Source organism: Pezoporus flaviventris, unplaced genomic scaffold, assembly GCF_033815535.1.
Source record: "Pezoporus flaviventris isolate CSIRO_AGI_PZ_B2104156 unplaced genomic scaffold, CSIRO_AGI_Pfla_v1 ptg000031l, whole genome shotgun sequence".
Taxonomy (NCBI): Eukaryota; Metazoa; Chordata; class Aves; order Psittaciformes; family Psittacidae; genus Pezoporus; species Pezoporus flaviventris.
In genome coordinates, this window is record NW_026892579.1 from 17,310,822 (window position 1) to 17,333,181 (window position 22,360).

The 22,360-nt window shown below is 37.6% G+C and overlaps 1 protein-coding gene across 1 annotated transcript in view; it reads left to right on the forward strand.

The window, feature by feature from the left end:
- The window catches only part of MDN1 (midasin AAA ATPase 1), a 102,840-nt gene that overhangs the window by 73,998 nt on the left and 6,482 nt on the right, over positions 1–22,360 (forward strand). The window contains exons 70-96 of the mRNA XM_061460297.1: positions 581–727; positions 984–1,093; positions 1,507–1,580; positions 1,772–1,967; positions 3,359–3,518; positions 3,688–3,834; positions 5,710–5,836; positions 6,791–6,896; positions 7,434–7,549; positions 8,728–9,207; positions 9,750–9,976; positions 10,372–10,520; positions 10,716–10,886; positions 11,281–11,442; positions 11,575–11,712; positions 11,924–12,065; positions 12,944–13,110; positions 13,362–13,505; positions 14,209–14,344; positions 14,934–15,256; positions 16,178–16,339; positions 16,735–16,836; positions 16,993–17,194; positions 17,705–17,878; positions 19,388–19,545; positions 21,328–21,417; positions 22,212–22,327. Of these exons, the coding sequence (XP_061316281.1) occupies positions 581–727; positions 984–1,093; positions 1,507–1,580; positions 1,772–1,967; positions 3,359–3,518; positions 3,688–3,834; positions 5,710–5,836; positions 6,791–6,896; positions 7,434–7,549; positions 8,728–9,207; positions 9,750–9,976; positions 10,372–10,520; positions 10,716–10,886; positions 11,281–11,442; positions 11,575–11,712; positions 11,924–12,065; positions 12,944–13,110; positions 13,362–13,505; positions 14,209–14,344; positions 14,934–15,256; positions 16,178–16,339; positions 16,735–16,836; positions 16,993–17,194; positions 17,705–17,878; positions 19,388–19,545; positions 21,328–21,417; positions 22,212–22,327 (4,426 nt within the window). The remainder of the gene's footprint in view (positions 1–580; positions 728–983; positions 1,094–1,506; positions 1,581–1,771; positions 1,968–3,358; positions 3,519–3,687; positions 3,835–5,709; positions 5,837–6,790; positions 6,897–7,433; positions 7,550–8,727; positions 9,208–9,749; positions 9,977–10,371; positions 10,521–10,715; positions 10,887–11,280; positions 11,443–11,574; positions 11,713–11,923; positions 12,066–12,943; positions 13,111–13,361; positions 13,506–14,208; positions 14,345–14,933; positions 15,257–16,177; positions 16,340–16,734; positions 16,837–16,992; positions 17,195–17,704; positions 17,879–19,387; positions 19,546–21,327; positions 21,418–22,211; positions 22,328–22,360) is intronic.

Consider the following 22,360-nt stretch of genomic DNA (forward strand, 5'->3'; position numbering starts at 1 on the left):
AGTTCTTCCAATCTCATGGCTAATTAATGCACTTGATGAGTTTCAGATCCTTGAGTTATTTTACATATCCAAGTGGACAGCTTGTCTTCTCCCATAGTTAGTGCTCTAAAGACACTGTGTTCTGCCCCAGATTCTTCTAAGATCCATTTTTGTTTTCATGATTTGAGGAATTAAGGAACTGGCAGTGACTACTTTGTAGTGTGGTTCATTATGACCAAAAAAAGCCATTCATTCACAGAGAATAAGAAGCAGCCTTTAAATACTTGATCCACTCTGAAACTGGCCGGCTTGGTCACTGTCTTACTGCTGCCTCTTGTCCTTTCTCTTTTTTCACAGTGATTGTTGATTTGACTTATTAAATTAGAATTGTTCCATACCCTACCCCTTTTCTATTTTGTTGTGAACCTTTCCTAATACAGACCTGATACTTGGAAGTTTACAAGGAGCACATAACAATTTTCATGTAGGGGTTTCTTGGTTTGCCATTGGCTTGGGTTTGTTTGGTTTTTGGTTTGTTGGTTTGGTTTTTGATTTTGTTTTTTTCCCACTTTTCTTTCTAAATTTCTGGTGCAATGTTCAGAAACAGAGCAAATGGATCTGAAAACACTGGTCAGCACACTACAAGCTTTCATTGAAGGATCTACACTGGGAGAGTTTCATGCACGACTCCAAGCACTGCTAGTTTTCCACTGCCATGTCTTGCTGATGCCTCAAGTAGCAGAAAAGGGTAAGTTCTTAGCGTTGCATGTGTTGAGTCTTCTTTACAACAACCTGATAATCAGCTATTCATGACTTTCCAAATAGATCAGTAAGCTCATAAATACAACACAAGCCTATGCTGCTGATTTTCAGTTGTTTGAATACTGTCAGTCAGTTTACCTCAACTATGGTGTTGCTAAGCTTCATAATTACAAAGAAAAATCTCCTCTGGATGCTGAAAAATATCCTATTTTTAAAAGAAGCTTGTTGTCTGTCCCTTTTAGACGTTCTTTGCAGCATTCTGTGGAACCTATACAATTATTATAAGCAGTTTTCAGAGTGTGTTCAGGCCAGAATCACTGAACTTCGTCAACCTATAGAAAAGGAACTTAAGGTAAAAGGAAACTTTATTCAAACTATACTGATCTAGTCAAAGGACCAGCAGAGCAGATATTATTTGAATTTGTATATAATCGCTCCGTTGGCCACTGAATCCATACTACACATTTTCTTTGGCAAGAATTTGCTTTTGAATTTGAATCTGGGGGGTTGGTTGAAGTCTTTAACGTTTGGTCAGTCCCATTTAGCCATGGAGGTTTCTGTCCAGTAATGAAGCCCCTTTGGATTTCATAGCGTTATGTGCAACATAAACACGTATTAATAGACTAAGATGCCTATGCAATAATTTGCTCACCTACTAAAATGTCTTGCATTTTAAGACTGACAGATCATCATAGCTGATCAGCTTTAAAGATGAACTTTGATACGGAAATACTTCATTGCATTGATTATTTATTTTCCTAATAGGACTTTGTGAAGATATCAAAGTGGAATGATGTCAGCTTTTGGGCTGTAAAACAGTCAGTTGAAAAAATACGCAGGTAACTCAGAGCTTGAAATTAAATTCCTTATTTGGAACCTTCCTTCTGGATGATTTCTCTGTGATGCATTAGATTTTAATGCAAGAATGTTTCTTCTGCTCGTAACACAGTGGAAACGTTTCTTTCCAGCAGCTGAGAGATTTCCAGGATTGTAAAACCCAGTAACATTTTTGCTTTCCTTTGGTATTTAGGACCCTCTTTAAATTCATGAAGAAGTTTGAAGTTGTTCTGAGTGAGTCATGTCAGCCTGCCTTGGTGGAAATTGGTAAGGAAGAGCAGCTGGACTGCTTGCAAAAGGAGGAAGAATCTGAGAACATAGAGACCAAAGTTCAGAGGCTAAACAACACATTAAGAAAAATTCTGTCTGCTAGAACAGATATTGCCAAGGTGACTGTATTCTTTATTCTAAGTGTTGGAAGGATATTTTCTGTGTTCTCATCTGTGTGTTGCTTTTTACTGATTTATGCAGAAAAATCTTATGTAAGTGTCAAATCTGAGTGTATCATCAACTTTTTGATTTGTCTTGTGTTCAGTGTTATGAAACACTGCAGATGGGTGGGAATGCAGCATGGAAAGACAAGCGTGTTCTGTATCGATTTGGCACAATATCTATGCTCTAATATAAAGATGATGGCAGTTACACATTTGCTTGCATACTGTCTTGCAGCAATTAGTTCCTTCCCTACTAGTACAGTGATATGGACTGGGTGTTGAAATTATTATTACCCTTTCTCTTCTAACCAAGGACCAAGACAAATGATTGTGAAGCTATAAGGTTTGTGCATATATAAAATTACTTTGAGCCTGAATTCTGAAAGGGGAATGCACTGCATTGTCCTATGTTTCCTGTTGGCTGACACAGCTTGTGTACAGTGTACATTTACTTTGGACTAGCTGGTACATGTTTAATCCTACTCCCCATGCCACACATTTTGGTGTTTCTCTTAAATTTTCCAGCTCAGAGAGGAAGTCAAGTATTTTCTTCCCAAAATAGATTCCTGCTAATTTCCATTAGTTTTTATTAATAAGATGCAAGGAGAAAATCATAACTCATCATAAGTTGGAGTGAGTGGGAAATTCTCAGTTACTCTCAGCTTCCAAGGCTTTGTTCAGTTTCTTCAGACCAGGAGGGTGGCTGATCTTGCTTTTGTCTTGTGACAGTCAGGAGGGTAGAGTGAAGAGGCAGAAATTGATGAAAATCTAATGTGTTCTGTTGTGGGCTTGGTTTGTTGGTGATTTGTAAGCCTGTTACTGATAGTTAACAGGGTTATCGGTTTCACTTGTTGGAGTTTCATGTTGTCTTCATTCCTTAAACAAGATGCACGCAATCCAAAATTGAACAGACACTGGGGATTAGTTCTGTTACTTAATAATTTCTATTTGCATACTGATCTTGTTGTTGTTTAGCAGTGCAATTAAATTACTGGAAAGCGATATTCTTAGCCAATGCCCTGAGGGCATTAGTGATTTAGCTCAACGTGATTTTGAGCTTGGAAGGCTGAAGAAACTGACCTGAAGCAGTTATAAAACAAACACCCAAGAGAGTAGGATCATAGCATTTTCCATTTGTTTGGCTGTTTTCAAAACTGATGTATGCCTGACATGCATATATTGTGATTTTCCTTAAATGCTGGTGGTGTCGAACTGTTAACATGGGCATGTTTTGTGGTTTCAGATGAATGTAGAACTTTCCCTTATTTTTGCAATAATTTCTCTTGATGGTTAAATAACAGTTTTTGGCATGTGTGTATAATCTTCTTTCTGTTTATTTTTCTCAGAAGGCCCTCCCAGAAGAATGTCAGCATGGCATTACATTCCGTGCAGAATCTCTGCAGTACCGTCTGCCTAAGCTTACTAATAAAATGAAGAAAATGTGTACAACAGTCACAGAAAATAATTTATTCTTAAGTCTGGTGGAAAATCTTGACCAGTTCACAGGTTAAGTACTCTTATGACTTCCATACCATAATTGCCCTCTGTAACATAAATGCAAGAGATCAGGAGAAAGTGTAGATGTATAGCTCCCTTCCTGGGCTGCCTTTCCCTGGCTGCTTTGTATATGTTGAATTTTCACATCTCTTACCTTTCCGTGCTGTCTTCTGTACAGGTGGTATCATTGTTTCTGTAGCTGAACTGCAAAATTTGACATTTGATCAGACAGCAACTAAGGAAAAGCAGAAATCAGAGGCAAAGCATATTCAGATGCAAAAGCAACGGGCTTTGTCAGATCTCTTCAAAAGCCTTGCTAAAACAGGTGAGCTTTGGCTAAAATGTGCTTGGTTTAACAGTACAAAGTTCTTAAGCATTTTACTGTTTTTTCCAATGCATCTAAACCCACCATAATACTATGTTCTTGAAGTCATTGAGCTACTAACATGTAGAAGCAGTTAAGTATCTCTTTCTCTTCATCTGTTGACTGAGGCCTAGTCTGTGGGCCTTTCAAATACCTTCTTTTTTTTCTTACACTCCATTAGATGTACAACAGTAGCTTTTCTGAAACAGAAATCTGCTTTATCTCCAGTCCAAAGTCACTGCCCAGCTTTTAGAAACAAGAAAGAAGCTCATCTTGTAAACATTCTCTGATCCAGAACTGAGTTTAAGTTAGCTGATTAGAATGAGAGCCCATTTCCCAGTGATTGACACACTGGCAGAGATGAGATTGGCAGAGACATGGTTGAGCCATGGAGACCTCATTGTCTATTGATGGGGAATCATTATCAACAGCCCAGTCTCCATTGCTTCTCCCTACTAGTCTTAAGATAAAGGACCTACCCAAACTATTAATGGTTGCGTTTTACTTTGGTGTTACATTAAATTACTCATCAACTGTTCTTGCTCAGTGAGCAGTTCAGAAAACAGCAGAAGTAAGCAGTCTTGTTAAATAAACAGTTGTCTGACAGCATTCTTGTAAGTCATAGGTAGAAATAGAAATTAATGTAACTTTGCTTTCTCCCCTCCCCCCCCTCCCCTTCAATTTGAATGGAGTGTAATGCTTGGAAGCCGTAGCTTCTGGCCTGCAGTGATCCTAAGAACTTCTTGGGTTTGGAGAGAGAGGGAAAAGGAGGGGGAAGAGGGAAGAGAGAGATTTCTGTTCCTCATGGTTCCCCTTTGGAAACATGAAGTTAAGGGTTTCAAGAAGGCATGATTTTGATAAAAGGTTAAATAGCGTCACACATCCTAAATGCTTTCTGGGTGGGTGAGTAGGCTACAGGTGTAGTTTTGAGTGCTTGCAGTTTATGATACTTAAATCAGTTGATGTGTACTGAGTAAATAGTTCCCAGAATATTAAGGTCCTTTTTTATTTAGATGACTGCAAAGACAGGTGAATCTAAGTAGAAAGTTTCCAGTACATACCCTTTTCCTATGTATTTCCACGCACTGGTACCAAAGGAATTAGCAGTTAATTGCTGCCCTGTGAAGGTTGTGCTGGAGGAGTGACATTCTGTGACTATTTGATTAACCACGGGATGTGAATTCTTTACTGGGCTCTCTTTGGTTTCAGGTGACACCTTTACCTTCCTCTTTCATCAGCCTTTTCATGTCTTAAAAATGAGGTGATAATTCCTAGCTCAGCTCTCATAAAGGATGATGAGAGGCAGTGAAAAGTGTTGCTGTTAAGACCTGCTCTCCATTTTGTTTGGAAAAGTGGCAACATAAATAGCTAATGAGCATTTCTTACAGGCTCTGCTTACCTTCAGGGTGCATTGAAAGGAGTATTCTAATTGCCCTGAAAGAAATGAGCTGTTTAATCCAGTTTTAAAAATAGCTAAAATAGGAGAGCTACTTTAGACAGAGTTTTAAAAGTACACAGCTGTAACTTTCTCAGGCTGTAGCCTGAGAAAGGTTCAAGGCTTTTTGTTTTATCTCTTGGCCACTGCCACCAACCTCATTTATACACACAGGTCTATGTTTGTCTTATTTCAGTTGTGTTCGGCTAAAGATAGTTAACTGCGACGTGTTCTTACATTACAAAACTTGCCGCATGTTCAAAGACTTGCCAAAATCAGACAGCATTAGGAAAAAAATTACATCAGACGTTTTTGTATCTTAATACCAACTGTATGAGTGACATTTTTCATATGAAGGAATTTTATGCATAAAAGGATGTTGTGCTCAAATGTCATTCCAGGTTTGTCATACCGGAAAGGTCTGTCTTGGTCTCGTTCAAAAGATTATCATGAAATGCTCTACCTCCATCCACTGGACTTGAATAGTGCATTAGGTGTAGTAAATCGTACACATGAACTGGATGCCACGTATGTACACAGTATTTTTAACCCTTCGATTGTATGAATTGCAGCTATAATATATAGAATTTATTGCATGTGGATTTAGAGTGGAATTTCTGGACTGTACTTCATTTAGGATTTTACATATACCCTTGCATTCCCCTCCCTTTCTCCCATTACTTCTCAGTTTGAAAATCCTTTACATACTACAGTAGCATGTCCAACTGAGCAAACATTTGGTTGTTTTGAGGTTTTTTGTTTATTTATTTTTTGATTTTAATTTGCACTTTTGACAACTTTACCCTCAGTTTCATTGTTTCTAGGAACTAGATTTCAGTTAGCCTTCTACTGTCCAGCTTTGCCTGGCATGCTTTGCTAGCATTGTATTAGAAGGTAGACTGCTGATATTTTACTAAAGATAAGTTGTAATTTACAGGATTGCTTCATTTCATTTTCATTGAATAATGGGATATTTCAGGAGAAAATACATAGATTTCAAAGTTGGCATTTCTGGAAAAACTTACCTATAGAAAAGATGTTCGTTCATATGCTTCCATGTTACTTTTCTGGTAGCAAGTGATTTTTGTTATTGAGACATGCTGCTTATTGCCTTACTCAGATGTAAGGGTTTAGTTTATACAATCTTTCAGCAAGGCAAAAATAAAGATTTCCCTATCAAGCTGGATTTAGCTGCATGGGGAGAAGAAAAAAAAAATCACTATTCAAGTGTTAAATGATATTCAAAGATAGAGATTTTGCTGCTATTGTTTAGTGTTTGCTTAGTTTATTTAAAATATCAAACATTTTCTTAAGACTAGAATACTTGTGGAGAAAATAAAAAACTACAACATCGGTGTGTTTGCAAAATAACAAATTGTAAGCAAATGTGTTGGGGTTGAAGAACTGACCTGGTAGTTCCAGTATGCTGAGGTACTGAAATGGTGCAGCTTGCTAATATCAAACTTTCTTGCGCTCTGTCAGGCTGCTAACAGAGATTTCTTCTGCCTGGGATGGATGCCAGAAGTACTTCTATCGGTCACTTGCACGCCACTCTAGACTTCAGACAGCATTGCTAACACCTGCTAAGGTAAAAACACCTCAGGAAAAATAGAAATCCTGTTTCTGCAAACTTTATTTTACCACCTTGGAATGGAATTTTTTCATAGCAAAAAGGTGATGTAAGATAATGCTGTGTTCTGTAATGGGATACAAAGTATGATATTTTGGTACGGCGTTGTCGTGGCAGTGGTTTTGGCAATAGTCATGTATGTAAAAGCTTTAGATTGTTATCTCTTTAGATTTTAATCATAATTTATGTAAGGTAGCTTTGCTATCGGAACTAAATTCCTGATAAGAATTGCTGCAGGAGGAAGGGCAGTGTAGTATCACTGTTGCAGAAGCTACCTGAAATCGAATTTGTGAGCAGCATGTATAAAAGATGCAGAAAAAAATAAGATGAGGAAACTGTAATAACAGTGATTTTTGTCTTCATTTTAAGACCTTTTCATTTAAACCATAATCCTTCAACCTGCTCAGTGTAATGAAATGGAGGTGCAGAGAATGTTGTTATCTGCTTATTCATCTAACTGTTCACTCCCACTTCTTCTGCATCTGTTTTCTTTAGGATGTTGGACTAGGTAGCATTGAGCGATGCAAAGGGTTCACTGCCCACCTCATGCAGGTGCTTGTCAGGCAGAGACGATCCCTGACTACGTTGACAGAACAGTGGATCTTACTGAGGTATTTTGGATTTTCCAACATTTAAACATTGGGAAGGAGTTTGACAGTAAGCAATTCAGTTCAAGAAAGATGTAAAGTAGAAGAAAATAAAATTCTTGTCCCTTACTTACCCATTTCTCTTCTCCCCTCATTCAACCCTAGATAGAAAAGGTTTGGGGCGGTGGAGGGGTTAGATATTGTTTATCTTGTCATTGCAGCCAATAGTTGGGAAAATAGATTAGACACACATGAAGACCATTACATAATTACAATTAAACCATTAAACCTATAGATTGTTAAATCTTTCTGTTTTGGTATTGGCCTAAGTTAATTTTGGCTGTGTTCAAGTTGTTGGTTTGATCTCGAGCAAATAAATTATCTGGATGGCACTTCTAGCCAAAATGAACAAAACCTCAACAGCTTACAATGAAAAACTCTAAAGAGGTGGGAGGTGCTTGGTCTTGTGTCAAAACTGTAAAAGAAAAAGAATATAGAAAATCTTTTTTAGCGTGATTTTTTTTTTTTTTTTTTTTTCACTCCATTGCTTGACTCATCAGTTTCACTGCAAACTCCACTGTTCTACATATTTGTGTTCATCACTAATGTAATCCATAGAACTTTTTGAAGTTGGGTCAGGAGCAGTTTCCTTTGTACAGGGAAGGACATCTAAACTGAAGATTACTGATGCAAAAACAAGCCTTTTTTTGCTTGGAAAAACAAGCAAAAAACCCACAAAAACCAACCAGAAGCCCAAAACATAAAGTCCTCAACTTCACAATTGCAGGAATAAAGAAAGACTTGTCTGCATTGCTGTGACTTTCATTGCAAATCAGATTGTTTGTTATGAGCTGGCTATTACACTGCACTTCAGAGAATGCAGGTGTATCAGAATCTAATTTGCTTTTATTAATGGAGGAAAACAAACAATATTTGACTATCAGGCCAGGAATTTAAGGATGGATTGAAAAGATGGTCAGAAATCCCTGTTTTCAGGACGTATGTTCTCAAATATAAGCAATACTGAGTTAAGTTCACTAATTAAAGCTTTTTCTAGGAAAAAAAAAAGTTTGACTTCCACTGATTCCATAATTCCATATTGGCTAGATCTTTTATGAATTTAGTCTGAAGATTTAGCTGTTAAAAGGGAAATGTGACATAAAACTCAGTGATTGTAACTTTTTTTCTTTCTTCTTGACTAGGAACCTCCTGAGTTGTATACAGGAAATAGATTCTAGGTTGACTGCTGACAGAGAGTATAACGTAGCATTTCCTCCTCAAGACAGTATTCAGCACTGGACTGACAAGCTGCAGCAACTTTCCATGCAGTGTGTGATGGTTCTTGAGGAGCTGTCTTGGTTTATACAGTGCTGCCCAAAAGAAGAATTAACAAAGTGCAGTGACAGTGAAAAGACAGATGCCAAAACAAACATTCTTCAGAGTTCAGGACCTGAAATGGGAAATGTTTTTACGGGAATAGCTGACCTAATTCCCTCAGAGCTAAAATACTTGTCTCCAGTAACAATGGAGCAACTGCCTCCTGGATGCAGGATGCGAAATAAGGATGAGTTATGGATGCAGGTAGCTACACAATTGACTGCAATGCTAACAAATGTGAAGGCAATGAAAGCAGAAGTGGACAAAATAAGACAACAGTCACGTGAGACCTTGTTTTATTCCTGGTGAGTTGTCTGTGTGTGTGAAATGGAGTCTGTATGTTGTATGTTCATACAAGATGGAGTCATCTTGAAAATCTTTGCCTGTGCATATCTTAAAAGTGTGTTCAGGTGCTCTTGAAGCTTGTATCTGTTTGTTGTATCTCCTGCAAAATGCAATGCCTGGCTGTTGAAGCAAATGCACGTGCCTTCTCCTACTCCCCTGGCAAGTCAGAAAAATTGGTTCATCTCGGCTTCAGTTTATCTTTCGTCTCCTGGGTTTTCATCCCCATTGCTCCTTAGTTAATGGGGTCAATTAATTCCTTTCAAATGTCAATTTAATGAAGAAATTTTAATTAAAAAAAATCTGTAGGCTATTTACTAATAATCCTCTCATTTTGTCCCCACTTCAGAGAGTGTATGTGGCATATCTGCTTCTTGTTGGACTTTGTATTTAGTAAATTCAAGATGGAGATCAGCTGCCTCCCCCGATCTGGCCCCAAGAAAAGGTTTAATCTTACATTGAATGATGTGTCCTTCTTTCAGTGTTACGGGATTTCTTGTTGCAGGAAGGATTTTGAAGTTTGCACATCAGCTGTGAGTTGTTTGCTGGAAGTCTCAGCTCAGTTACAGGGCATAGAATCCCTATTTCTTCCAACTGGGGAAGACAAGCAAGCTGCAAATCAGATGGCCCTAATCAAGAGCCTAAACTATATACAAGAAGAAGTTAATAATACATCTTTAGACTTCACAGCCTGGAGAACACAGCTTCATGCTTCCATGTCAGAGTGCAGTGGTAAGGACAATTCTTCTCTGCCCCTTTTGTAGTTCAGATAAAGATGCAAGAATTCATTAGCTAACTTTTTGTATAGGATGGCTCCATGTTTATTCATATATTCAGAAACATTTGATGAAATCATCCAGATATCCAGAAACACTTCATTAAATTCAAACTTGCAAAACTGAGTCCATACTTAATTTGTGCAGTAATTTATTTCTCCCCTTCCCCCTTAGTCACTGTTGATGACAGCTCTTAACACCATAGTTGCAGGTCAGGATTAGCAAGGAGCTTTTACAGATTAATGTAGTAAAAACTGCATAGTGCTTATCATGCTCTTTGCAAAGGAGAAACATAGTAACCTGTAATGTAATGTATTTCTGTCTAAAACTGCCTGTGTTACGGTTCAAAAGGAAATCAATGGGCAGATGAAGAGTTTGTGGAGCACTTCTCAGGAAAAGTGGAAAACGTTATCCGTGTTGTTCTGTATGCCATCCAGTGTTTGGTGGAGAGAAAACAGGAAGGTGGAAAAGAGGAAGAAAAATCTCCAGAGGGTAAGTTTGTTCATTTACTTGAGGTAGAGGAGGAGAGCTTTAACTATGAAATCCTAAAAATTCCTTAAATTGTGTGTCTAGCAGAGGTACCAATACAGAAGGGAACTGCTGTTTTAAAAGAGGTATTTCTAGATTTGCTTGCTATAACATTTTTAGGATGTCTAACTTGATTTCCATATTTTTTATGTATTTCAAACAAAGAGGATGCAGCCTCATTTGATGTGGTTAAAGAAGGACATATAACTAAGCTTTTGGATGAAGATCTCTCTGCTGATCTGGATTCTTTGCATGTGCAGAAAGCAATTTTGGCAGTTTCAGAACTCCTGGAGAACCTGAAATCTTATGGGGAAGACTACACTTCAGATAAACATACGGTAAAATTGCTCTTCTCAAGAGGTTTTTTTTTGCTCAGGGGCCTCAAGATTTGGAATTGCAAACTTCGGTATTTAAACATACCTCACTGCTTATTGTCCAGTAGCTTACAACTACAAGCATGTAAGAAATTATCGCCAAATATAAGTACTCTTCCATTGTGCAAAAGCTAGGTGCTCCTTTAGTAAGAAGGGAAAGTTTTAGCTTTTGGGTGTTTTTATTTTTGTGAAAATCTAAAAAAAAAAGCTTCAGAAACCCTAGAAATAGTATTTAAACTCACCTACTGATATTTTTGTTTTGAGCATCTGTTTTCAGTCTCTGTCATCACCCTCTCTGAGATGCATCTCAGTACGTACATAATCGTGTTTGACAGCTGTTCTTTGGTTTTAACTGCAGTTCTTCAACCAGTCCTGCTATCTGATGGTGCGTCTAAAGCCCATGCTCTGCAAGTATTCAGACCTTATCCTGTTCTACCTCACTGTTTCACTGGCATCTCACCGGAGTACTGGAAAATTGCTTTCTGTTCTAACTAGCATTTTTACAGAGCTTGCCCAAAAGGTAAGTTATTAGAGATAACAGTGGATATATGGTATGCAAATATTTAATATATACGAAAGTCTTAAGCAGAAACTAAGCCAAAAGATGTACGTACTACTACAGAAAGTTTTGAGTTTTTGTTTGCTTTTGTAGGGGTTTTGTCTGCCAAAAGAATTACTTGAAGATGAAGCTGGAGAGGGAGCAACACAGTTCCATGATTATGAGGATGGTGGTATTGGAGATGGGGAAGGCAAGAAGGATGTGAGCGACAAAATAGAAAATGAAGATCAGGTAAGTGGCATTGTTCTTGTTTAAGTAAAACTGAAAAAGCCTTTGAGGTCCACGTTGTAGATGTTTCAGGTAAAACAAACATGAATTTACTTTCAGTCTCCTATTTATATTGGCTTTTATCTTGCATATAAACTTAAAGTACCACAAAAATAAGTAAGCTTTAATATATAGGCAAGATCCATTGTAATTTTTGCCTTTAATAATAATGCAGATAGAAGACAGTTTTCAAAAGGGTGAAGAGAAGGAGAAAGAGGATCAAGATTCTAAACCAGACATTGAAGGAGAAGACAATGCTATTGAAATGTCAGAAGACTTCGAAGGAAAAATGCATGATGGGGAGCAGGAGAAAAAAGGTTTGGTTCTTCCACTATCACAAACTTACAAGAAATATTATAGAAGAATCCAGTGGTGGTTGTTACTTTTATATAATGAAGCATATACTGAAAAGTGTTCAGCAGATTAGTGCCAAATACTGTCTTCACTGTGATGGCTTTGTAATGAAGGGTGCTGATTCTTCCTTCCTCTTATGAGCTGACCTATAGTTGCATTTTAAAATTGATCACTGACTTTATGGAGCTGTTGAAGATCACAGAATACTTGAGAATATGGCTGTTATTAATTTCAAAACATGACTAATTAGCTATAGCTAACTTTTTAGCAATAAGAAAAAATTAACTTTACATTTAAATGGAAAAAAATAGCAACATTTGGTAGACTTATTCAAGTTGCTATTCACCCAAAAGGCACCAGTTCTTCACTTTAAGGGGTAACAGCCTGAACATCTTAAACAAATGTGGCTTATAAATTATGGTAATGTTAATTTACTTCCAAATCTCTGACAAAACGCCCTCACAAGAAGAGAAATTCCCAAACTAATACACAGATAAAGTGGTATGGATCTTCCCCCTCCCAGTAATGCCAAAACGTCTTGAAAATGAAGCACAGAGAGGGTAAGGAATAGAGGTTTAAATCATCCAAGTTTTGTACCTGGGACTTGTTAGTCTGAGGGAAAAAATTCTGTGTCCCCTTATGTCCAAGAGAACACTCTGAATCACATAATTAGGACCCTGCTCTTCTGGGTGTTACTGCATATGTATCTTTTTCCATGCCTCTCAAGTAACTGTGTAGAGTGATGAAATTAAGCTGCTAAGTATGCCTGCTTGTTTCTGAAGTTAACAAAAAAGTTAGCTTTATCTCTTCTCTACTGAAACAAGTTTTGAATTGTACACAGGTGATGAAAATTCAGATGAAGAGGAGGAGCTGGATAAGCAGATGGGAAATCTTGATAATGCTGAAGCTGATGATAAACTGGATGAGAGGCTCTGGGGGGATGAAGATGAAGATGATGATGAAGATGACAGTAGTAAAACAGAAGAAACTGGACCAGGAATGGATGAGGTAAACAGAAAAGGGGTGGGAAGAAGAACATCAAAGGAATTAAACTCTCTTAACTTGATTGACCCTAGACCATGAAATCCCTTATATAGCTCTTGGTCTAGGAAAGAGATAATTTCAGTATATCATAAATTTTATTTAGTGTTTGGTTTGATTTTTTTTTTTGTTTTTTCTGTAGGAGATGGTATCTTGTCACTGAGACTTTGAGAAGCAGGTAGCATAACTGACTTTCTTTTGGGTTTGTTGGTTAATAGGACGATTCAGAGCTCGTTGCAAAAGATGATAATCTGGGCGCAGGAAACAAGGATAATAAAAAACAGCATCCCAAAGATGAGGAAAAAGAACAACAAGAGGAGGATGGTGGAAACAAAGAGAAAATCCATGAACAGATTGATGAGGTAAAAGTTATTTGGATTCCACAGAGTATTTTGCTGTTAAACCATATTCTGTTGCTCATATCATATGTTTCTAAGAATTTGAAATGGTCTTTAACAGTGAAGTGTGTTTGGAAAAAATAAAGTTGGTTAATTTCAGAGTTGAAAGTAAAGTATATTGCATCCCTTTTATCAAATCTGTATTTTCTGATCCATAATACAAAAAGAATTTTTGTTTGCATTAACCTGAACTTGTAATGGCTGCCAAAACAGGCTTTACACTGAACTGATGTTTTGATGGGCAAAGCTTAAATTCTTGTTCTGTCGTGTTTAGAAACAGAAACACCAAGTCAGTGGGACTCATCCCAAACATGCGAATGCAGTATGCTTGAATATTCTGCATAGTATGCAAGAGTGCATTTGCCATCTGCAAGAGTGCAGATTCTCTTCAGAATCTTTCAGCTAGGAAAACTGGATTCTGAACATAAAACATGCTGGTTTTAAGAAATACCTATTTATGTAAATGCATTTGCAAAAATTAATTTTTTCTGCTTTGTATACATGAGGATATCTACCACTGGAAATTCATTTTTAACTGATGAGAACGGAAGATTTGCACCCAGTATTTCTGTCCTAGAGAATTCAGTAGCATCTTAGTTCTTATTTTTGCCTTTCTTCCCACTTACTATGTACCTGTTATTTTTTCCCCCCATTCTTTTGCTGATAGCGTGAATATGACGAGAACGAAATAGATCCTTATCACGGCCACCAAGAGAAGGAGCCTGAAGTTGAACCTTTGGATCTTCCTGATAATCTGAACCTAGAGAATGATGAGAAGAGTGATGAGGAAGAAGAGGGTGAAGGTACAGCTGAAAGTCTCTATACAGATTCCTAGATGAAAGCCAAATGGAAACATGGGGGAACAGACAGATAATGAGCTCTTTTTTCTCAATAGAAAAGGAAAGAGGTGGTGATAGGATTGTGTATAACAAGAACCTGCACATTCACTTCTGTGTGTCAAAATGTACCAAATATAGGCTAGATAATAATTAACAACATTACAGCATTTTCCTTTACCCATCTTTCATGCACACTTTGGAGCAGGCTTTCTCAATGTTATCCAAGTGACACTTTGACTAGAAGCTCTTTATTTAATTGTCCAGTTGCTTTTATGGTTTCATTTTTAGTATGATACTTGTAAGCATTTGTACTCAAAGTCAACTCACCCTCAAGACTGTTAGGTTAAAGGGAATTAATTGGAATTCATCCTACTGTATCATTTGTTACAAACCAATTGTGACATAAAGGACTTACGTGCAACAGAAAATAATAGATTCTATGTATAGATATCTCTGTTTTTTTATGAGCTGGGCAGTTTTATTCACTGTAATATTCACTATCTCTGTACTTCACTAGAAGTTTTGTATACCTTTCTGATTGTTTTTAATCCAGAAGAAAATGATTTTGAAGTAGATGAGAAACCTGCTGATTTAAATGAGGCAGAGAAAACAGAAGAACAGAATGAACAGGATACTGGTGAGACAAAGCAAGATGACCAGGATGCAGAACCAGCTGAAGAAGGCACTTCTGAAGATAAAGAGGAGAAGGAAGATGAAGGCGACAAAGATGCTCATGATCAAGATGACAATGCAGGAAAAACTGAGGATGCAGCAGAAGAAGAGGATGAGGAACAGTCACAACCACCTGATGAGGAAAAAAATGAATCTGCTGAAGATAAGGGAATCCCTGCTGCTGACCAAGGCCTTCAACCTCAGGTAAAGAGTGATAAATAAAAGCCTGCTTTTCTTTTTCTAATTACCTTATAGAAGACTTAAGAAATGGATGTATCTATGATACTGAAATAGATTTGACATTGAGTAGGTGTGATGTGGATGGGAATCTTCATCAAGATAACAGAAATGCGATTACTATTAAACTGGTGTATTTTTGTCATCTGTATTCCTGTTATCTCCTTCGCCTTCTGCTACAACAGAATAGAATATTTCAGTTGGAAGGGATTTAGAGAGATCATCTAGTCCAACTGCCTGACCAATTTAGGGCTGACAAAAAGCTAAAGCATGTTGTTAAGGGCATTGTCTAAATGCTTCTTAAGCACTGAAAGGCTTGGGCATCGACCCCTTTAGAAAGCCTGTTCCAGTGTTTGACCACCCTCTCAGTAAAGGAATGCTTCCTAAAGTCCAGTCTAAGCCTCCCCTGACGCAGCTTTGAAGCATTCCCAAGTGTCCTGTCACTGGATACCAGGGAATAGAGCTCAGCACCTCTCTCTCCACTTCCTCTCAGGAAGCTATAGAGAGTATGAGGTCAGACCAAGGAACACTACTGGTGACCAGTTGCCAGCCAGATGTAGCCCCATTCACCACAGCCCTTTGAGCCCTGCCTCCCAGCACACCATGCACCCACTCATCGCATAGTGGGACAACTTATCCAGAAGGATGCTGTGAGGGATAGTATCAGAAGCCATATTAAAATCCAGAAAAACTATATCCATCAACTTCCCTTCACCTACTAGCGGATGACCTTTTCATAGAAGGATATCAGATTAGTTAAACAGGACTTTCCCCTGGTGAACCGGTGTTGGTTGTGCCTGATGATGGCATTATTCTTTATGTGCATTTCAATAGTACTCATTTTCCAATGTTTTTCAGACTGTTACAATAAACGAATACTATTTTCAGGAAGAAGAGGGCAAAGATAATTCAGAGATGGATGAAGAGATCCCTGAGGCTGAGGAAAGAATGGAGCATCAAACACAAGGGCAGACTGGGCAAGAAAACCTGCAGAGTGACAGTGCTGTTGAGCTGGCTGGAGAGGCGTCAGAAAGAGACCAGTCTAAAGAGGTAAAATACATGGACGTGTCTAAGTTAAAAATGCTGAACTTGTGAGTATGTTTTTAAGGAACAGTCAAGGAACTGCTGCTGTATTTTTAGGAATAGTGCGTAAGATTCAATTTTTGGAACACCAATTATAAATTCCCTGGAAAAGATTTAAGATCATGTAGATACATAGTGACATTTCATAGCAGTGAAAACTGTAATTTTAGGCTAATGCTTGAGCTGCAGAACTGTCTTGTCTGCTCCCCACAAGAATACTGCTTGCACTTGTGAGCCATCTGTCATTCACAATAGAAAGCAGCACAGCTTCCCAGTGTAACTTCTGAAATTTGACTACAGAAGTTGCCATTTTCAGTTACAGTTGTGATTTTGGAGTTATTGGTTCTTTTTTTGTCTCTCAGGAAAGTGGGAGTGGAGCTTCAAGTGCAAATCAGTCAGAAGGCCATGAATCCACACGCATGGCCCGGATGGCTTCTCAGAAGCAAAGCAGAAAAAATACTCAGGTTCATCTCTTCTTTTTATTTTTTTTATTATTATTTTTAATTTGAATATTTTAATATTAACCAGCAAATAGTTTCAAATTCTCCTCATCAGAACCGTTGTTGTAATCAGTGTTTGTTTGCACCTCACTTGAAGTTCATGGTGTTAATTTGTTTTAGAGTTTCAAGAGGAAACCTGGTCAGGCAGATAATGAACGCTCAATGGGAGATCACAATGAACATATCCACAAGAGACTGAGAACCATGGAATCCAGCAGTGAAGCAAAGCAGAATACAACTCAGCCTAAACAAAATGTGGAGGAGGCTGATGCATTTGAACATATTAAACAAGGCTCTGAAAGCTATGATGCGCAGACATATGGTATGTTGATATTTCTGGGTGTAAAGAGTTGTTACTTCAGAGTCAAATCCTGAAACACACTTATTTACTGTAGTTTTTGCCAGTATGTTTTTTCAAATTATGTTTAACAGTCTTTGCTTTGGTTTAAGATGTAGAACCATTTCACTATAATATATGATACTCTTTGGCAATCAGATTCCTACTAATGATAACATTTTATAACATACTGAATTCACTCATAAAAATGGATTTTAGTTTAATAAACATTTAAAAACTATTCTAATTTTTTTCTTTTAAAGTAATTTCTAGTCTGTTTCATTCATCAGGTTTTCAGGGCAATAGCTCACTAACACAAAATGGCACAGCACAGTGAAAGATAAAACTGAAGTTCGAGGCAATAGCTCAGATCTCTTCTGAAGTTCACTGAAACTGATATGCAGTGTGCTCAGAATGCAATTTTTTTTCTTTTTTTGCAACTTCACTACTTTCCCTTCCTCTTTCCTCGTAATAACTATTGTTGCCTTTGTGCAGATGTAGCTAGCAAAGAGCAAGAGAAACCCATTATGCCCCCTGAAGAAAAGGAAGAGGGAGACTCTGAAGATGCAGCTATGGAAACCCAAATGCAGAATGATGAGGATCTCACAGCAGTAGACACAGAGGAGCTGAAGCCAGAAAAAAAGAATTCTTCTTCCACTAAAACTCCTGGTATGTTAACTTAAAAAACATTCTAAACATACGCTGATGTGCATCTTTAAATGTATATGTAGGTATTTATTTTTGCATATGGTAGATGTGCATATGCTGCATAAGACTAAAGCATCTGCTCTTAGTTGATATTTCTGCAGCAGTATTCGTACTCCTGCCAAGTAACCAGCATTAGCCTTTGCTAAATCGGTTGAGTGACGGAGGGTTTTGCAGCTTCCTTTCAAGTTAATGGTCTCTAACCTTCATCCACTTCTTTAAAGATGTAAAAGGCGAACACTTTCCCTCTGCTAGACACAGTGACAGTCTGCATAATTAATTGGCACATAATTGCATTCCAGTGTCACCAGCATCAGCACCACACAACTCTTCTTTTTATGTGTAATTTCTGACAAAGCATCAAGAAGTTGAGGACCTGGTCTGAACAACAGCCAGTGTGAGGTAGCACTGAAGTGTCACTGTTGCCCTGATTTCTTCCCGACGTGAGAATGAAACAAACCAAAACTGAGCTTCTTAACAGAAAATGGCTATCAGATGCAAATGGTTGGTAGATGAAAAGACAGTCTGACTTGTCAGCCACACAGCCCACACAAACGAAATAAGCAAGATATAAATAAATATCTCTTGCCAATTGCAACAGAAGCATTTAATTTTGATGTATCTAAGTAAATGACACTGTAGCTTGGAATTTGGGATAGTTTTCTTGTAAGATAAAACAAAAGGTGGCTAGAGAGGGAGACAAGAATTTTACCAGCCTGATTAACTTTCTTGCCTCCCAATCCCTTCAGGTTTAATCTCTTTACTTAAATCTCTTGCTAGATTCATTATTAGCTTTATGGCACAGGCATGCATGTAATCACTCCTGTTTGTTCTTCCACATGATTCTCTTAACAGTATGTTTGAAAAACTATAATCTTCAAAACATCTCCTACAGTGTCAGACTGTTTTGTTTTTTTTCTTGGAATAGTTCTTAAAAAAACATGTTAAACAGTGTCCTGTAGTAGAAACAATAATAAAAGAAAATCTTCAGTCCATTCCTTTGTAAATTGATTTGAGTTGCAGGAAGCTGTTCATTACAAAACTCGAGAGTAAAAAGATTGCCCTATTTTTTTTAATGATTATTTGCTGATTGATCTCGCATTGCTTTATACCTCCTGTTACTGTCAGGTAGGCTATGAAGCTCAAAAATGTACTTCACCGATGGAATTTTCAGGTGCTAAAGACACCTGTTCACTAAGGTTCATTTGGCAAGGTTGTAAGATAGAAAAACAGTTTGCATAAGGAACCGCATATTTATCAGTTCTAGTGAGTAGCAAGGTTGATTCATCCTATTCCTAGAACTGCCTTAGAACTTGTGCACTTCTCCTGAAATGAAATTAAAAAAAAAAAAAAAAGAATGTCTGGGTTGCACTGCAAAGCATGTGAAACACTTTGTAAGGGAGTTGAGTTACAATTATTGGTTCTTGTAGTATGTGTGATGCACAAAGTTAGTAATTAGTTTTGTGGTTGCAGGACCAGGTGAAGTGGAGCCAGAGATCCAGACTTTTGATTCTGAGGATGTTCATGACTCTACAGCAGAAAAGCTACCAAAGGTGACAGAAGAGAAGCCAGAGAGAAGCAAGGACTCGACCATACATACAGCCCATCAGTTTTTGATGGACACTCCCCAGGTATGATATCCAAAGTGTCATCTTAAAACTACAGTGGTAGAAACAGTTTGTTTTATTTGACCCATGTTAATGGAACTCTGAAGACAAAAGTTTAGAATTCTTTTTATTCAGACAATGTGGTAGCTTGCTGTTCTTTAATAGCAGAATGAGAAGTAACGTACAACTGTTTGTTGTACATGGCAGCTGCATGATGACTTTAAAATGACAACTCTTTCCCATCCTTATGAGAGAAGATCTCATCTTCACTCTTTTTAAAAGAAATCTTGTTTTTCTGACTGTCAAGAACTGTTTTAACTCGGATGAATCTGCTGATCAGATGGTTGGGTAGTTGAAAGTGATGGGCAAGGTGTGTGCCCTGAAGATAAAAGGCTCAGAGTGAAGAGAGAGCTAGGCATCAGTGAATTTTAAACACTATTGTGGGCAAAGAATTAAACTCAGTTAATTCATCACAACATATTACTTCCTTAAAAAAGCTGATCTTGTGCCTTTTATGAATGTGTCAATTCAAAAAATACTATCATAGCCTAGAAAATACTAGAGCTTCATGTAGCACTCATAGTTTCCAGTGCAGACTGCTAGCTGTGAAAAAGCACATTTTGCAATGAAGAGTTATGGCATAGAAGTAGTTGACAGTTGGATAATCAGCTGATAAAGTAAGAGTATTTTCGGTGTCTGTTTTTCAGCAGTATTGACCATTCATGCTTCTTATACTGTGTCCTGAGTACATACTTGGAAAGCAGTATTTTACTGTTTCTGTGCACAGCAGGGAAACGGTTGTGTGCCAGCTATATGTGATATTTACATCTTAATTCCAAATGGTGCAGCTCTTTGGAAAAAGGCTGTGGAATGCAAGAGTGTTCTCTCATATTCAGGGATGTGGTGGTGGGTTCTTTTCCGTTGACATGCAAACCTGAAACAGAGGGGGGAGCTCTTGCAGCACCAGTTAAATAGGAAGGGAGAAACATTGCTGGGGGAAAAGAGTAAGTTTCCATGCTTCAGGAAAAGGAAAAGGGAAGAAGCTCCATCCATGTACACTCTTTCACTCTTCTTTAAACCTACAGTAGGTGACCATAAGGACTGCTGCTGCTTTTTGAGGAATGAGACATTACTTGGTAGTTTGCATTCATAGGCTTATTTTTTTTAATCCATAATTCTGTAGGTTATGCAGACCATATACTACTCTTTGGCTAGATTGTGGTGTTACAAGGCAGGAACAGAAGTTGTCACTGGAAGTACAATAAAAGTAAAAGAAGTGTAGTAAAGCTTGAATGTCCTTGAACAGAATTGCTTATCAAATACCATTTGTTGGCAGGTACACAGGAAGATGTCATTCAATTCTTTAAGTGGTTTGAATGAAACTTTAAAAAAACTAATTAAGTGAAGCATATTATATTTTGGAGGATACTAGATAGGTGTTATTTAATGGTTTGATCTCCGTTATACTGTCATTAAATTTGGTGTTTGTCAAAATCATTGCACTGATTTATGTTGGAAGTTCTGTATTATTTATAGTGTCCGTATCATAGATGTTCCTAGCATTGTTCCTATGTTGATTGTGTCACAGATGCAGGTATTTGTGGGGAGGTATTTATCCTTCCTGTACATGGAAGCTATTAAAAAAAGCAGAATTAGAATCTTCATTTAAGTTTTTTCCAGTATTTTTGTGCCTAAAAGGAGAAGAGCAATGCATTTTTACTTCCTGGTAGTTTGCTGTAGTTTGGGGAAGCACCAGATGTGTGAACTGATTTTTCTGTCTCATAAATCTCATGACTACACTTCTAGCACATCGTTAGAGATCCTGAAGAGCTAAGAAAGGAACTTGAGAGGCAATTGGAAGCTTGGCAGACACAGCAGTCTGGAACTCCAGATGAGGTTCGTGACCTTGTTTTAATATAAAACTGTCAATAGGAATCCTTCAGTTGCATTATTTCATCTTGGTTTTACTGCTGAAGCATTGAGGAAGTCAAGCAGGCTGGAATCTAAATATTCAAAATTGTGTGATTTAGGTGTTAATTTTGTTGTTATGTTTAACTTACTCTGAAAAAAAAACCAAACACCCCCCCTCAAAAAAAAAAACACAAAAAAACCAAAAACAAACAACAACAAAAAAAAAAAACCACAAAAAAAAAAAACAACAAAACCCAAACCAACAAAACCATTATTCTTAAAGCATGATGACGTTTCAGGTCTCATTTTGAACATGCTGTGTGCTATTGGCAGAAAGTTACTCTGTTGGTAATGACTTTTAAAGCTTGCATAGTTACAAACATTTTTCTCAGTTTTACCAAGCTCCTTCCATTTTGAGTTGTCACCTACAGTTAAGTGCTGGACACCACTTTCACAAAGCTATGGTCAGCAGACCATGAGGTGGAGTTTGAGGTAACCAACAGCAGAAGCACACTATGACACTTGTTCCTAGTCATTAATTGTAAACCATATTTGGAAGCAATTCCTGAATGAAATTGCCAGTGTGGAGACTTAACAATCTTGCTGAATTTCAATACACCTTAATTTTTGATCTTGAGGCATTCTGACAGTTTCGGCTGATAGTTACCTTCTAATTCCCCCTTAGTAAACTGAGGTTTGTTTTCTTTTTTTCAGCTTCCCAACTTGTTGTTTCTTCATAATTCACTTCTATTTTTTTTATGTGCTGTATGATGTTTTAGGAGAAGGAAGCAGCACAGTTGTGGCAGAGGTATTTAGTACTGACAGCTCCTCTATCACAGCAGCTTTGCGAACAGCTACGACTCATACTGGAACCCACTCAGGCAGCCAAATTGAAGTAAGTTACACCTTTCTGAGGCTTTATTTTACT